This window comes from Pinus tabuliformis, chromosome X (genome assembly GCF_031772625.1).
Source record: "Pinus tabuliformis cultivar Carrire ecotype Pingquan chromosome X, CPIR1, whole genome shotgun sequence".
Taxonomy (NCBI): domain Eukaryota; kingdom Viridiplantae; phylum Streptophyta; class Pinopsida; order Pinales; family Pinaceae; genus Pinus; species Pinus tabuliformis.
Genome location: NC_142308.1, coordinates 1,025,550,948 through 1,025,569,208, shown reverse-complemented (window position 1 = coordinate 1,025,569,208; position 18,261 = coordinate 1,025,550,948). Strand labels below are relative to the sequence as shown.

The following is an 18,261-nucleotide window of genomic DNA, read 5'->3' as shown; positions in this document are numbered from 1 at the left end:
TATTCATCAAAATTTCAAGCAAAGTAGAATACTTGTTTATCAGCCTGAGCAACCTTTAGAAACCTTTTCATGAAAACAAAGGGAGTTTGTACAGCCAAATTGAATCTTAATTTGTTGAGCATCAATTTCTCCTGAAGAAAAAGAAGCATACCATAAACATGAGAAAAGATAACAATTCCAAATATGAATTATTTAAACAATTAGAAATATAAAGCTTGAAATATGGGAGACAAGTATGACATAATAATGTGAGAAAACAAAATATCACCATGGAGAGAAATTCACCACATGTGTAAAAATTGTTTGAGATTATAATCAGTTCCTTAACTTGTAAAGCCCTTAAGGAAAATGAGTTAGAATGTGAAGCCTTATTCTAGATGCCAAATCAAGGGCACAGGAAACAAGTTTTTAGTCAAAAAAAATCAATACAAAATTTCATCTTAACAACGAACTTTCCCTCTTGCCATTGTTTACCACCTTGGGAGCCCAAATTTCTTTATATTTGGCAGCGACTAGCATGGCAGTCAACCCCACTATTTGAATATCCTTTCTTGTAATAGTGTACACCACAAAAACAAATCTATCAATAAGGTTAATCATGAGAAAAGTGTCTCATCCATTAAGTCAAGTTTTAGATGCACCTGTAACTGCAAATTGTTTATGTTAGAAAATTATTAATGGAAAGGTACAAAAAAAAATATTATTAGAAGAACGGGTAGATATCAATATGTATTAATCAAGTACATCAATCAGCCAGTCAATAAATATTTCTCGCATCTTCTGGTTGATATCAACTTTGCTTGACATGTAGTTTGATGAGAGATTGTTGCATGCCTGCAATACAACAAACACAATAGACCAAAATAGAAACAAATTAGACATACAACTATTTATTCAGAGTTGAATCTAAACTATAGACATGGATCAAGGCTTGCATCAATGCTTGATCTAATGTCCTCATTCATAAATTATGACCTTCCATGATGCTTAAGTGGGCACTTTAATTCTCCAATGGAGATATTCATGTATGGCATAGACACACGCTGCTCACATGTAATCACTGCATACTATATGCAGTGAAAAGCTAGTGTCTGATTAAATTGTTTAAATGAAGTGTATTCTTCCAAGACAAGATGTTGTTATTTCAAATAGAACAAAAATAGTTTGCAAGGCTCCCATGACAAAAGGGACATACCTCTGTATACCAATAGAAATGGTTAATGTCTTGAACATATTCAACTACAAAAAGTTGATTTTCATTATCTCCTTTGTCAATGTTGGGAAAGTCCCCTTCCTCTTCCATGAAATCCTGCTTAATGGCTCCAAATCTAAGTTATTTAAAAGAAACCATTGGATGGAAATTGGAGTTATGGCTTAGATAAACCCTTCACTTTTTTTTGCAAAATAACAGAGTAAAAATCTATGAATAAAAAGCGCCATCTACACATGCTAAAATAGGGGCAGTTGACCAAATGCTCCTAACCTCACTTCTAGTAGTCAGTGTTGATGTAAAAGCTCATGGAAGCCCTGTTTTCCTTGTTCTTCTTGAGACACCTTTAGCTATAGGTGGGTAGAACCTAGACTTGGATGCATTTGAAGCATCTTTGACCTAAGATGTCAACATTTGAAGGCCTTGGTGGTCTCCCTGAAGCTGAAGTACATTTGCTAGAGAGGCCAGTAGTAGAAGGCCTCCTTGAAGATGAAGCATGTTTACCTGAGAGGCCAGTAGTAGAAGACCTCCCTGAAGCTGAAATGTTTTTACCAGAGAGACCAATAATAGAACGCCTATGTTGTATCCTTGAACTCGATGGATCATTACTTGAGACCTCAACATTCGAAACCCTGGGAAGTTTCCCTGAAACTGATTCACGTGTATGTAGCGTCCAACATTGGAAATACCAGATGCTTTTCTTGAACTTGCTACATGCTTAGATTTTGAAACCAAAGTTGATCTAATGCTTCCCCTTTCATATTTGTTTCTCTGTGGCCCCAGTGGCTGAATGGCAGCAAAACAAAACCAACAGAAGTAACATAAATACATGAAAACCATCCCAACTAAATATGCAAGCAAAGAGCCCTGTTATTGACCTCAATATATCCACACACAGTTACCGATTTGAAACAGAGGCCAACGTATAAATCCCAGTAGTAGTGAACTCAAATCACTCACCTCATGTTGCATACTAACATCTGGGGATTGATATATGATAAATAAATCAAACGGCTGTTTAATCACACACAATTTATAGAACCATGGATGATTACATACCATGGACGATGAATTTGTTGTAACACTCGTATTCTTAACATCAACACCAAACCTCCTACACACCCAATTCTAATTGTTAACTCTAACTGGTAAAAACCCCAAAATATCTACAAAAGACCAGAGCATCATATTGGGAAGCTGAAACTACCTAGGCATTTGCTTATCAACAAGCTAATTTTGCTTCCTAGATTTCCTGTGGAATGAAAAAGCCTACTTACTCTAGCTTGATCTCATCACCCCCATTTGGTTTTGAAGCATGGCACCCTAGGTTCCCAATTTCTGATAAAACACTTCTAGGCCTTGTTTTGGCCCGCGTCACCACTACATCATAGAGCATGCATATAACCTCTATCAGATCGATATCTGTTTTACACTATACATATAGAGCCATCGATATTCATATAAACACTAATAAACATGTACTACATATTTGCTAATATTAGGTTTTGGTATGGGGTCTGGACAATAGAATACTTTAAAATACCTTTGCTATCCATGGGCCTATTGGGCTTCGCCACCCTATTTTCGATTCCAATTTTGGTTTGCTGAAAAGACAAACATAAATCATTCAGTAACTATTGGAAAATCAAACCCCTCCAAAACTGATAAGGAAGCCATAACTGAGCGTGATCCTGACCATTATACACCATACGTATCAAATTGAGGAGGCCGATGGGAGTTGAACCCACGCCTCTCCATTATACACCATACATATCAAATTGAGGAGGCCGGTGGGAGTTGAACCCACGGCCGGCAAGAGGGCCGGCTCCACGGCACAACAACCATTAAACCATGTAGCACCAAAACCATGTACCAACGAACCCACAGTTAATATGACAACGCCCCATTTAATGTGCCAACAACATTGTGGGAGTTATGGGGCAGGCTACCCAATGCGGGCCCAACACCCCTCCCAGCCGCCCCCCCAAAACTATAATATTGTGGATTTTAAAAAAACTGCAATATATTAAAATGGGAGGGGCGGGGTTTGACCACCCGACCCCTCCTCAATAAATTGTCTTATTTACCATTACGCCAAACTACTTTGTTGATAAATCTATCGGAGAATTTATATAAACCTCATTTGCACAGTGTGCCCAGGAAGCATGGAGGAACCAGGAGTGGGCATGGAAATCGAGCTGATATTTTTTTAATTAATTTATTGCAAGTGGACCATGACTGAGCAAAACTTCTAGGAGGGTGAAATTTTTGCAGTGTCCAAATTGGACGAAATTTATGTCGATTTTACACCTCTCAGCAACACGAACCCGATGGTGCAGTCAGTTTCCTGATCTGAGCAGCCGATTTGAAGAGGCCCTGGAGGAGGAAATCTTGGAGGAATCTAGGGAGAATCTAAAAGATTCCTTGAGCCCCAGATTTTCACTTTCCCAAAATTCAAAAATTTGACAGTCGATTTTGCACTATTCGACTCCACAAATTTGATGGTGTGTTCAGATTTTCTATTTGCTCATTTAATTTTTCGGCCACTTTTCTAAGTGGAGTGCAGGTGTCAACATTAATGTGCGAGCAACCATTTTCATGAGATTCGACGATGTGAGATCGATGGTACAAACAACTTCAACGGTTTGACATCCTCTTCTTCAGATGGCCCTTGGATGTGAGGGATATGCAGTATGTTCATGTACTTCGTTTATTATGCATTGTGCTACACAGATCCTTGTTTGATGTTTGATGTGGGATATTGTTTCTTACCCATTTTCATGATTCCTACTTGATGTAATGCGGAATCATCTGTGTGATGTACTTGTTGTCATGATTTGTCATGTTTTGTTCGAGATCCCTTTGTCGTCATGTTGATGGGATACTCATGTTGTCGCCATGTATGTTTGCATTGAGATCCCTTTTATGCCATGTTGGCGGGATGATCATCATGCATGAGTTTTGTGTCATATTGATAGGAGTCCTTTTGATTGAGATTTCCTGTAGTGAAACATCTCTTTGAGCCACTCCTACGTGAGGGAATTTTCCTTGTATTATAGCGACATCACCTCTTATGTACATCATCACTATTGACAGTGCTTAATGCAGCAGCCTACACCATCTTAACACCGGGGCCTGGAGACGTAGTCCCTCCTGGACAAACTCTGTTATCAATGGTTTATGTTTTCATGTGTTGATGATTGTCATGTTCCTTCTTCTTTACAACATGCACATGTATTCATTGATGTTCTTTTAAAAAATGCAATTTAACACATCACGGAAGTAAAAGGTCTTGAAAGGGTCCTTTGTCACAGCCGAACCTGGATCATGCCAACAAAGGATCCAGCTATATCGAGTTGTTAAAGCAGGGCAACTCCTTCACCAGGGACCAGGTTCAACAAAAATTTCCTCACCTCATGGAGTCTCTGCACACAATGGGGACCATTGCTTCTGAAGAGGGGAGGACTGATCTAGGTGGACATTGGTGGCCACCTAACCCTCCAATTGGTTTCCTCTATTTCCTTGTTTCTTTCAGCATTTACTATTTTTAGCATTTTTTCAGGTCTTGAACTTCCGAAGTAGTTTTGACCCCCTAAACGATATTCTTTTGAGGTCCGCAACAGGCCCATAACCATAGCTAGGTGCCTGCTACAAATCTTGTAGTACTCAAAGAGGCGTTTCCAACAAGGTATCGTACACACAAAACGGAGATAATATGACCAAGTTATGACCCAGGGAAGTTGGTTGCCCAACTAACCCCAATGGGGCCAACAAAATCTTAGTGTTACATCTCCTGGGGTTAGGGTTTTGGTTGTTTATGGTTTTCCCTTGTCGTTCACTAATAAATAGGCCCTTGAGCCTCACTGTAACACAGTTCAGAGGCATGTAGATGTCACATCTCTTCTAAGAGATAAGCTACGATCGCTCGAGCTATTTTATTTCCATTGTGTTTGTAAGCATATTTTAGTATTTTCATATTAATGAAATAAAATGTTATTTCTGTTGCATTTCTTTGTTTATGGTTATATTTATAATTTATTGCGTTCCTGTTTAAGTTCGGATCAACTGTGTCAACCCTTAATAGCAACGAGAGTATCTTGAGACTTAACCACCTCAACCCTTAATACCAACAAGGACATCCAGAGACTGAACCACCTCAACCCTTAATATTAACAACAAGGGCCTAGACAATCCCATACATGCATATCCCATCGTATTATTGTAAAATGCATACTCATACACCTACACCTGGTGCACAAAATGACACATACACCTACACCTGGTGCACAAAATGACACATACACCTACATCCAATGTACAACATGATACATACACCTACACTATAAATGACACATACACCTACACTCGTTTCATAACACGACACATACAACTGCACCTGGTGTACAACACTACACATACACCTACACCTAGTGTACAACACAAAACATATAATTACACACCATACAATACTATGAATACACATGTCATGATACAATAACTACACAATACCCATAACAAAGTACCACATGTACATAACACTACATACACAATGTGCACACAACACCTTATGTACGTAGCACCACTTGCGCAATGTGTACACAACACCACTTGCACAATGTGCACACAAAACCACATGCACGCAACAACAAATGTACCACATCTACACATCACCACATGCACACGATGCCACATGTATAACATGCACACAATACCGTATGTACACAACACTTCATTTACAACATGTACATAGCACCATATGTACATAGTACCGGTTATACAACATGTACATAGCACCATATGTACACAATACTGGTTATACAACATGTACACAACACCAGTACTGCACATCTAGAGACCACACACTCTCTACCAAACAACCTTGTTTCTAGTTTCTCTCCACTATCCATTTTTATCCCAGCATGCCGCAGATCGCACTGTTATCATTCCGCTGATATATCCCTAAGCATTACAGGCTATAACATAAACAAAAGCATAAGCACATAATATCATATCATATCCACATGATACTAACCTGCTACTGTTCCCATTTGATTCATAATAGCCCAAACTAATTTACCAATGCATCAATGGTTACAATTGGGTCGTGAGCTGAAAGGTTCTATATTTAAAGTTTATTGTTACCTAATTTCCCAAAATGGAGGTTCTATATTTAAAGTTTATTGTTACCTAATTTCCCAAAATGGACCAACCTCGGGCTTGACCCTGTGACCTCCCACCGACAATCCAATGACTTAACCAACATGCTACTAAACTACTTGAAATAACAAGTGCTGGAAATTTATATTTGAAGTGTAACCTGCTACTCCTCCCATTTGATTCATAATAGTCCAAACCAATTTACTTACTAATGCATCAATGGTTACAATTGGGTAGTGAGCTTAAAGGATCTATATTTAAAGTTTATTGTTACCTAATTTCCCAAAATGGACCAACCTCGGCCTTGACCCACAGTCCAATAACTTAACCAACATGCTACCAAACTACTTGAAATAACAAGTGCTGGCAATTTATATTTGAAGTGTAAATCTAACCAAAGCCCACAAAATTACCAAGGTCAACGGGTTCAACCATGCAACCTCTTGCACCTTGGACTTAACCAACATGGTACCAAACTACTTGAAAAAACAAGCGACCTCAATTTAGCCCACAAAATTACCAAGGTCAACGGGTTCAACCATGCAACCTCTCCCACCTTGGACTTAACCAACATGGTACCAAACTAACCTCTCCCACCTTGGACTTAACCAACATGGTACCAAACTACAAAATTATCAAGGTCAACGGGTTCAACCATGCAACCTCTCCCACCTTGGACTTAACCAACATGGTACCAAACTACTTGAAATAACAAGTGCTGGCAATTTATATTTGAAGTGAAAATCTGACCAAGGATATGATTTTATGCAGAGTTTGAAGACCAACAACCAGATAATGGGAAGGTTGGGATTGAACCCAAGACCTTTTGTTCAACAACTCTGTGCTTTTAAAATCATTTTATTTTGATAATAAATTTATATAAACCAATGTTAAAAAAAACCACGATAATATACTTTTTCTATATACCATCGACTTCCATTGAAATTCAAACGTACTTTAAATATGATTGGTAATTATTATATAATATTTTATTACACCATCATCTCAATGACAACCTTTAGTGATAAAGTTGTATATTTTCCTTATAAAAATAATACACTTTTAGTTTAGCCTCCCATCTTAAGCCCGATAGCATACTTTCGCTTTGATGTCCGACCTTCAGGATGATAACAGACTTTTACTTTAATGTCCCATTTACAGACGCACGCATACTTTTACTTTAAATTTCCATTTATAGGCACGCACACGCTTTACTTTAGTGTGTCATTTATAGACACTCACATGTAAAAATCAAAGAAAATTCCACGGTCGCGCGGAAGAAACCGAGAATAACCCTTCCTGCAAACAAAAGAACCTTCTGCAAAGAAAAGAACACCGAATATCGAATATCGTTGTAACAGAAGTAAAGCATATCCAATATCATATGGTAGGTTGCCTAGGGTACTCTACTCTCTGCACGTCTCTATATAGAGACACAGACGGATATTTTTTTTGGTTTAATTATATTGTGAAGATTTGAGTTTCAAATTTTTGTTTCGGGGATAAATTACATTAAATCCTATTAAATAGTTTAAAATGTCCACTAAATCTTTATGATATAATTAATCCAAAAAATAATTATATTATCAATATAAATCATAAAAATCTAAAATCTATTATCAACCATATATCTTGTTTGCATTGCAGAGAGCTGAAATATCAGAGTTAAAAAACTAAAATCTGTTATCAACCATATATCTTGTGTGCATTGCAGAGAGGTGAAATATCAGAGTTTGCGGGGCTGAAGTCTACATCTAGTTGTATCACATATGGAAGACATGTACGGGAGAAGAACCTCAGTCTCTTTGATGCGGTTGCCTCACAGGTTGTAGCTAAGGTGAATCAATACTATTCCCAATCGTATCCACTTATCACAGCTCGCGTCGCCATTCGTATTTGCTGATTATTTTTTATCTGGTAACTGAAATAATCAGGCTGGAAACTCGGGAGCCCCTACCAACAGATTTGGACACATTCGCCACAAGCGCTTGCCCCTTGAAATCCTCGCCATAAATGATATTACTGGTGTTGAAAATGTAGGTTATAATAGGGGAGGGGAGGTGGTTCATATATATATATATATAGATGCCATTTCTTTTCCATATTTATGATTTGAATTTATGAATGCTGATGTGGAGGGCGTATTTAAAGCTGATGTGAACGGGTACAGAAGCATGCACGTGGGTGAGAAACAAATCTATGTTCTTTCTGAGAAAGACCCCTCGCAATTGCCATGGTCGAACCTCGGTGTTGACCTTGTCATCGAGGTAGGAGCATATATATTTTCATATATATATATATATGCTTCGAATACTTAGTAACTATAGTTGGCAAAGATATGGTTGAGCTTGAATTAATGCAATCGAATGATGCCGGCGACTGGAAAGTTTACAGAGAGAACCCTAGCTGAGAAGCGCATTGGAGCGGGGGCTAAAAAGGTGATCATTACAGCACCTGGGAGGGGCGACGATATTCCCACACATGTTGTGGGAATCAATGACAGATAATACTCTCACGACGAGCACAACATCATTAGGTTAAAAAAGCAAACCATCATTTCATTCCTTTCTCAGAGGCATGTCACTTTCATCAGGTGTCCCGAACGTGTTCCAATAATATTCGTCATAGATAGTTCCGATTCAAATTTTAGTTGTGTAGAATTATTTTGTGTGTGTGTTAAAGAAGATATTTGATTTCTGGTTTCTCACCAAAATCTTTTTCTCTTTTCCAATCCTTACAAACACTAAATGATAATAATAGGAATCCTTACTTGATTTTGACATAACATAACTTCCGTTTTGCAGTAATGGATCTGGCATAGTAAATTGCCTTGCTGCATTAATCAAAATACTGAACGACGAGTTCGGTGGTAAGTAATTGCTTCCTGATTTATGGTATTTGTTTTAGGAGATTAATTCTGTTAAGGGCTTAATAGATCTATCTAAGTGCTTAATTGATTAAAACAAGAACAAAATCGGCCCAGCTATATTGCAGGTATCCATGGAAATTTTGCGTGGTTATAATTGTAGGTCGTGGAAATCGGTCGAAGTGACCAATATAACATAAGAATGGTGTCATCTCGATGTTGCAGGTATAGCGAAAGGGAGTGTGACTGCAGCACTTCCATACACCAGCGATCAGGTGATTGGATCGTGTAAAACCTTCTGAATAGATGGATTCCACAGTTCTTCATCACATTTTAATAAATCTAGTTCCACTAAATTGATGTTATTAACGTTAATAAGAAATTCGAACCAGACAACTCTTATTGTTTCATATGATTAGATGAATGGTTATGGAAAGGATTCATTTAAATTTGGGTGAATCAATGCAGAGGCTGTTGGATGCAATACACTGTGACAAGAGAAGAGCAAGGGGGGCAGCGCTAAACATAGTTCCAACAAACATCGATACATCCATTAATACACTCTCTCGAGTGCTGCCCAGCACACTCAATCTCAACGACAAGTTCAACGGCATTGCTATGCGCGTGCCCACCCCCAACGTTTCTTTACGTGGGGAATAAGGGGTTCACCATAGATGATGCGAAGAAAGCTTTCAAGAAAGTCAAGTCTTATTTCATAATCATTAATGTACCTACCTGACACTAAATTAACGTTATTTGGAGAGCCGATCATGGGGATGCATCCACATCTCATTACTCAGCTCCGGCAATGTTCCGGGGCAGCTCCGTAACTCTGACTCCCATTAATACACATCGCATGGATATTTGTTGCGGCAACAGTCCCTCTATTTCAAATTTCAGATTTGAGTTTTGAGCGGGATGCACCTTTGTATACGATACATATACGATTGAATTTTGAAAACCCTCCAAACTTTGAAATTTGAATTCAATGCGCAGTCAAATTTTTGGAATGAACTGATGACAGAACCATTGTTGGGTTTCCACCATGGTTTTTGTGTTACATTCGCCCAGCGCTGACGTTTCATGAAATTTGTGGTGAAAGTATCAAAACGTTTCTGAACGAATGCCTCCGCCTCCTCCTCCTGGTTGGAGGTCCAAATCCCCGCCGTGTATGAACCGGGTCGAGGACTGCGTTTTGGTCAACACACGCTGGGAGCTGGAGTTTCCGTTCATCGAATACACAGAAAAGGAGATAGAGAAGCCCATCTGGGCAGCAGGACCTTTTCTGCCCTTCTCCTCTTTCTGGAATCAGTCAGAACCATGTACTGCTATAACGCATGATAGCGCCATCCGCAACAGGAAGAGCAGTATCGATGAAGACCGATGTCTGGAATGGTTGAATTCCAAGGCGCTTGTATCAGTTCTCTACGTTTCTTTCGGCCGCATAGTCTGTCCCTCCGATGAAGAGATGACAGAGCTCGCTCTTGGATTGGAAGCTGCCCAGAAGCCATTCATTTGGGTTTTACAGAACCATCGCCGTCCTCCTCCTCATCCTGATCATCGTCCTCATGATCATCAGGTTAGTAATGGCGGAGGAGGAGAGTACGTGCTTCCAGAGGGCTTCGAAGGTCGAATCGAGGGATTGGGTTTGATAATCCGTGGTTGGGCGCCTCAGCTGCTCATACTCTCTCATCCCTCCACGGGAGGATTTCTCTCGCACTGTGGATGGAATTCCACTGTCGAAAGCATCATCCAGGGCGTTCCTATCTTGGCATGGCCCACCAGAGGAGATCAGCATTACAATGCCAAAATGCAGGTTAATCACCTCCAGGTTGCTGCCATGATCGACCGGCCAACCCAGGATGGACGGATGAGCAGGAAGGAAATTGGCAATGGAGTGACGTTGTTGATGGATAGCGAGCATGGAGTCCAAATGAGAGAAAGAACAGAGTCTCTTAAAATCAAGTTGGGCTCTAGCTGCCCCTCATCTTCTGAAGCAGTATTAGACACGTTTGTTAATCACCTTTTATCGAATCAGTCTGAAGTTCTTGAAAGGAACATAATTGTGTAGTGCTGAAGTTATCACAATGAAATGAGCGGAGGCCCTAGAATAAAATGCCCAACGTGCAGGTGCAGAAATTGGGAAAACAATGAAATGGGAGGAGGCCATATATTGTTCACCCATTTTACTGATGTAAAGGTTGTGATGTGGGACCTGCATGATAATGCCCAGATGATTTTGCAATGAAGTTTTGGTTGCGAATTCAACTTAAAGAGGCTTTACAATGACCGAAGAATGTGATATTATGTTTCTCAATTTCATTATTCTACAGAACGATGTGATTTTATTGTGCATCATTCTTGACTTTTAACCTCTACACAATTCTATTTTTCGAAGGCATATCTCTTCCTTGACGTACCCAGTAATATGGTTTCATTCAATCCTATAGATTTTGATTAAATATGCGGTGAAAATGAATTGTATTAGTTTCACTAGTACAAGGATTGATTTGAATTATTCAAATCGATTTATTTCTCTAAACCTCTCAAAAACACTTAAATTGAATTTAGTTATCTATTATTTCTCTAAACCTCTCAAGTGTTCACGTCTTCTGAAGAGCAAGACGCTTTCCCTAATGCCATTCAATTTGAATTTCTATATAAATAAATGTTTTCTTTAGCTGTTTTTGTCCTCTACTCCAATTGTAAATAAAAATAGCAATAGGTATGATAGCAATCAGTTAAACCATAAAAAGAAGTTTCTTATTTTTCAAGTTTTTAATTTAAGTTTAAATTGTTTATAGGGAAGAAAGTATTATTATTATGTTATTGGTCTGATTATCAGTTAAACCATAAAAAAAAGTTTCTTATTTTTTAAGTTTTTATTTAAAGTTTAAATTGTTTATAGGGAAGAAAGTATTATTATTATGTTATTGGTCTGATTTCTCATGAAGTAGGTCGGTAAGCATAGCTAATCTTGTAAATATTTTTTCAGTAAAGTAATGCTAATGCTATTGCCTGAATTATTAAAAAAAACAAAGAAAAAACATTTATGTTGAAGCAACAGTTTATAGGTGTGATGTTTGATAAATTAATATGATGAATTTGTAATGTGCTATACTATTTGCTAATTTTACAAGTTTACATGAAATGAGGGAAGTTGTGGAAATAGTTATGGACTTAGTTGATTTAAATAAGTTTTTATGGTCACTTATAGTTATATAAGGTACTATTGGTACACTAAATTAATAAGTTTTATGGTCACTTATAGTTATATAAAGAACTATTTGTACACTAAATTAATATTGGGGAATGACATAATTTAATAGATTTTCTACTAAATGAGGGAAGTTATGGAGATATTTATAGAGTTGGTTGAAATGATCACCTATAGTTATATAAGGGACTATTTGTAGACTAAATTAATATTAGGGGAATGATATAATTTAATAGATTTTCCCCTTAGAGGGTTTTCTTGATCCCTTTGTTCCTTCATATTTTTTTGTGTAATCTTTTTCATGTTTTTGTTGTGGGCTATTAAAGCCAACAATGGTATTAGAGCATTGGTAAGGAGTAATAGAGGAAGCTGGTGAAAGACTCGAGAGATTGCTATGAACCAAGGGTGTTGTGGATTGAGGGTTTGTAGAAAGAGAACAACATATTTTGCACAAAACCTTCGAAAAAATAAATAAGAAGTCATCACTACCCGCAAGGAAGGTCGTGAATGCAAGAACATGGAAAACCATTGTCCAACATTTGGGCAGTGTGCAAGAGTTGTTTGGAAGTAGTTGTAAACTTTCTTTGGCATTCAACTATGAATGCGAGTGGATTAAGGAGATGTAGTCACCATAGTTAATACTGAAGATCCTAATATTATGAGCTTAATAGCCCTAACCAGGAACAATCATATTGGACGAGTATCCACTATGTGGAACTATGATCAATTGTCCCAAATTATATACTTGTTTCCAGGAAATATGCAAGACTCACCATCGGCATTCAAAACGTAGATAACATTCAACACAATTGGTGCCTCTACAATTCGAAAAGAGGAGTGAGAAATTTTTTTGAAAACAAACTGATCTTCTCCAACACCTTTAAGTATGAATTCAACAATGATTTTGATAAAGATTTAAATGATAAATGCAAAACCATTCAATGGACTTGGCATTAGTTTTGCAATTCATATTTATTGTTTTGTATTTCTTTGTAGTTGTAGCAATAGTCGTATTTGAGTGTTATTTCATTCTCTTTGATTAAAAAATTGTTAGTTTGTTAAAAGCAAATTTGTAAATTAAATGGGAAGGAACTCATAAAAAAGAGGAGGCACTCACAAATAAAGAAGCCATTATTCTTAAATTAAATGGAAAGGAACTCATAAAAAAGAGGAGGCAATCACAGATAAGGGAGCCATTACTCTCTCCTTCACGCTAAAGAAAATAGCAATGGAGAAGTTAGATGAGAGAAAAATTGGAAAGAATGAAAGAAAAAGAAACAAAAGAAGAATGAAATAAGCAATTTTCACAAGTCATTTTTAGAATTTGGTAATGTTTTAAATGTTGTTGAAAAAAATTATGGGACTCTATATCGAAGAGAGTAATGTATTATACATTTCAAGACTTGTAGTGAAATGCAGAGTTTTTTCATGGTTTATGTGGATTCCTCTTATGGATATTTTATAATATATAATTTGTTTTAAATTATTTTCTAAGAGTGGTTTAAATAAGGAGTCCTCATAAAGTAGAGTTAAAGTTGACAAGTCCAATCAAATTTAGACTGAATTAAAGTCAAGTGAAAATTAAAGTTATTGATTTATTTTATTGAAAAGAGAAAAGAAGAGGGTTGCATGATTGATTATACCCAACATTCCAAAGAGTTGGTCCAAGCTGTAAAAGTCTAGCCATAATAAAGTGGATTTCCCTAGGTATTTCGTAAGAACCGTTGATTCAAGCCTACATGCATTATTGTGGTAGCACATGTAATTATGTAGCATGTATGCTCTTATGCATAGAGAGGATGCAACATCAAGTTGTGGAATGAACCACTAAGTAGTTATGAAGGTGGAAAGTGTACTTGTATGCTATCTTTATGTGCAATAAAAGAACTTGAGTCTTGACTAAGGAATGAATGTCAGATGGAGTAATATTATAATGTGAGAAGGTTGGGATCAAATTATGATTAAGAAATTTTAACATGTTGATGAGCCATGTGGGTGAAAAGGATTCTTAGAGAATTGGTGAGTACATTAGATGTCACTCATGTATCTTAGTAGATTGAATTCTTTTTTATTGACATCAATGATCAATTGTTTGCGGGAAGAAGCAGAAAGCTCATGTAATAATCAATTTAATGTAATGATTGTAGTGAAACATATAGATGAAGAATTAAGAAGAAGATGCAATTCCAAATGAATGAAAAATTTGTTACAAGTGTAAATGAAAGAAGAAGACTTCATGAATGAAGTATCCAACGAAGAATGATGAAAAAATGGATGAATCCATGAAAATAGAAGATGATAGCCAAAGAAGACTAATGAAGAGACATGAAGAAGCAGATGACATGACAAAATAAGATGATAGTTAAATAAAGAAAAGCCAAAGAAGACTAATGAAGAGACATGAAGAAGTAGATGACATGACAAAATAAGATGATAGTTAAATAAAGAAAATGAATGATGAAGTGTAGTAGAAAAAGTAATGATAGGATGAAAGAAGATGATGACAAATATAATGATGTAGTAACAAAAGGAATGTCATGGGAAAATGAATGATCAAGACATAAAGAAGAAAGAAAGATGGTGAACATGTGTGAATGAAGAAGAAACTAGTGAAGCTGTATGTTCATGAAAAGAAGTGTATCCATGAAAATTTAATCTCTAAAAAGCTTAATGGTTCCTAATGTTTTTGGATCATGGAAAGAAAATTATCTTGATCCAATGTTTGTATAAGTGATAGATGACCTAAATAAAAAATTCAATTGAATGTACATGAGTCAATGTTAATCTAAATCTAATGAGGCAAGTCCATCCATATTGAAAAATTTGTAGTGCTCTAAAAACCATTTTTTAGGGAAAGGTTTGTAGTAATCTAAAACCACTTGTCATGACAATGCAATGTTTTGTGGTAATATGAAACCATTTGATGGTTTGTGGTCATCCAAAACCACTAATGTTTTTCGTAAAAAAAAATCCATTTGATGTCATGTATTATTTGTGGTAAGAAAAAACCACTTGAGGGTTGTAATAGTTAAGGGTAAGCCAATGTAAAACCTTGAGATGTGATGGTTGAGGGTCATCCACAAAATCCCATAGGTGTAATAGTTATAGGTTAGCCAAATAAAACTCAAGATGCAGTTACTAGTAATCTAAAGAAAACCCAAGATGATAATTGGTCATGATGTAGGTAAACTGAAATTGTTTATATTTTTGCAGGTACAAGATGAAAATTGAAGAATATCAAGGCTGAATAATGAAAAAGACCAAATATCATAGAATACTTAAGATGAAAAAAAGAGCATAAAATATGAAGATGAATAAAGGATCACTTCAAAAATACTTGAAGAATACATATTGATATCATAAGCACTCATTAAAGGGGAATATAAAGAGATCACTCCTACATGTGCTGTTTAATAAATCAATATGATGGATTTGTAATGTGTTTTAATAATGTAGACCAATTCTAAAATTATGTGGGAAATGAGGGAAGTTATGGAGATATGGATTTGGTTGAACTAAATAAGTTATTATGGTCACCTATAATTGTATAATGGATCATTTGTACTATGAATGCAATATGGGTGGAATAATATAATTTCATAAATGTTTCTTTATTGATCTTATGTCCCTTGCTTCATACCTCTTTTATGTGTTTGCATATGTTTTTTATAGGCTATTAAAACCAACACACTCTACTTCTAGTCATATAGCTTTCCTATTAAGATATGTAGCAGCAACTCTACAAAATTTGAGCCAACATATTTGCATGGAGTCCTCCATAAAACACATCGGAACATTCAAAATTTAGATAGTTTGGAGTGTATCTGATTGAACACATTGAGAATATTTTAGTCCATTATTAATGAAGTATAATTTAGAGAATTCAAATTTTGAGACATCTCATAGAAATAAACTGTAATTGCAGATTTTAAAATTAATTTGAACATTGGTTAGAATGGCTTTTTGGACTTTAAAGAAAGCTTCGTCTAAGTAAATGATAGCCTTGGAAAAAAACATAATCCATTTTAAAGATGCCAACTCTATAAATTGAAGCATAATCTATGCATCTTCAAAGTTGTTCCATCATATCACTCACCAACTGATAGGTCTATAGTTAATGCAATGATTTAAACCTCTAAGGTGGCTCACTAGAAAGCAGAGGCAATTTTTCAAAAATATGGAATGTTAGGTTGTATGTACATGAAAACTATGGATTTCCTCTTTTATTATTAGGATATATGTATGTATATATTAAACGTTGCTATTTCGCTAATCGCATATGTCGCTAATTCGTGACAGTGCACGTTACCATGGGCCGATGGTCTGCGCGCTTGACCGAGGGTCCTCGTTGCTCCGCGCTGATCACAAATTTTAACTATTACAAGGATATCTCTGATAAGCTCGATCTTTATAAGACTTGGAAACTTTGGCATGAATTTTATAGAGTTCATGAAAACTTAGAGAGTGTTTTAGGATCCAATTCAGATCATAAAGTAGGATTAGTTAAGAGTATGTTTGAAGAAACTGTTAGATAACTGAAAGGTAACTGAGGAACAGTTCCTCAAGTGTAAGAGACTGCTAGTAAGGCATTAAAAGAAAAACCAGATCCTCATTAAGGAGAGTTTTCCATCCAGAGAGAAGAGAGGACACAGAAATTGAAATTACAATTTTCTTGAATATACATGAAAGCAAATGAATCTAAAACCTCTGTCATTAAGAAAGAAATACAATTTCTTCTTTTCCTATGCATTAATGTTTCAGATATTGTTTTAAAGCAAAAGAGTGAAATATTTCATTAAGAGGCCTAATGACATCGACAAAAATCTCGTGACTGAAGGCATCTCAGACCAGGAACCAGACAAAGGCAAAACCAACAATCCTTTCTCAACAAAAACCCAAGTACATTTACATTTAGTATTCAAGCACACCTGTGCATTTGTTATAGTTCCAAATTTAACCGTTCAATATACATATATACAACCAAAACAGTCGAGGGTTCTGAAACCCACGAACACCGAAAAACAACGATTTGTAGGCCAAGACTAGTCAAAAAGCAAGGGTGTGAAACCGACGAAACCATACAAACTTACGGAGAAAGCGAAACCCCAAGGGATATGCCCAACTAAGAATAGCGCAAGAAAAAAACCACAATACAATCACAGAAGGATCCTACCCTATTTTTTTTCCCAAGCTTGCAAAGACTCCCAAGGATGAGGCCATGGAGCAGCGTTCTCCAGGCACGACCTACACACCACCACAAAAAAAATACGGGTAGTCAAGAAACTAGAAGGGCAGACAAAACAAAGTGACAAAAATCATATAAAAGAAGGGAGGAGCAAGGATTTACCTAGAAAAGGCCTGATTCTGAGCCAGAGGATGAGAACCAAGTCTCTCGCCAGAGGGTTTCTCTTAGTAGGTTCACCAGAGGAAAGTTTACCTGCTCACTAAGGAGCCAGAGGGTTAGAATCACAAAAACGAGATGCAGGAATGAAACTGGAATAAGAAATTACCTGAAGTAGTGTTTGCTGAGATGCCCACCGCAGTAGCAAGGAAAGAACCTGTGGTTACACAGAGCCAGATCAACACTAGAACCAGCATTGAAAATCACCACGAGCAGAGTAAAGACGAAGCATGAGCCTCGGTAACAAAGAATAAATGAAACAACTTGCAGATTGAAAGTCGACCTAAAACCTCCGAGAACCAGCAAACAAACCACCACAAGAGACAAGCGAAGGCACAACGCACACACAGAGCCGTACCAGATCAACAGCGGATGCAAGAATGGAGACCAACTCCTAGTTTCCCTCGGCA

The 18,261-nt window shown here is 36.8% G+C and overlaps 2 protein-coding genes across 2 annotated transcripts; both read left to right on the top strand.

The window, feature by feature from the left end:
• The first annotated feature begins 1,614 nt into the window (after nt 1-1,614).
• LOC149143249 (glyceraldehyde-3-phosphate dehydrogenase B, chloroplastic-like) lies at nt 1,615-9,893 on the top strand. Its single transcript, XM_089451742.1, has 7 exons — nt 1,615-1,872; nt 8,082-8,204; nt 8,302-8,403; nt 8,506-8,603; nt 9,172-9,236; nt 9,459-9,508; nt 9,702-9,893. The coding sequence occupies exons 1-7, from the start codon at nt 1,615-1,617 to the stop codon at nt 9,891-9,893; spliced, it is 888 nt and encodes a 295-aa protein (XP_089307868.1).
• A 463-nt stretch (nt 9,894-10,356) lies between these two features.
• On the top strand, nt 10,357-11,387 carry LOC149143248 (zeatin O-glucosyltransferase-like). The gene has a single exon (XM_089451741.1). It carries the CDS (start codon nt 10,357-10,359, stop codon nt 11,302-11,304), a length of 948 nt encoding a protein of 315 aa, XP_089307867.1. The 3' UTR covers nt 11,305-11,387.
• Nucleotides 11,388-18,261: the final 6,874 nt, after the last annotated feature.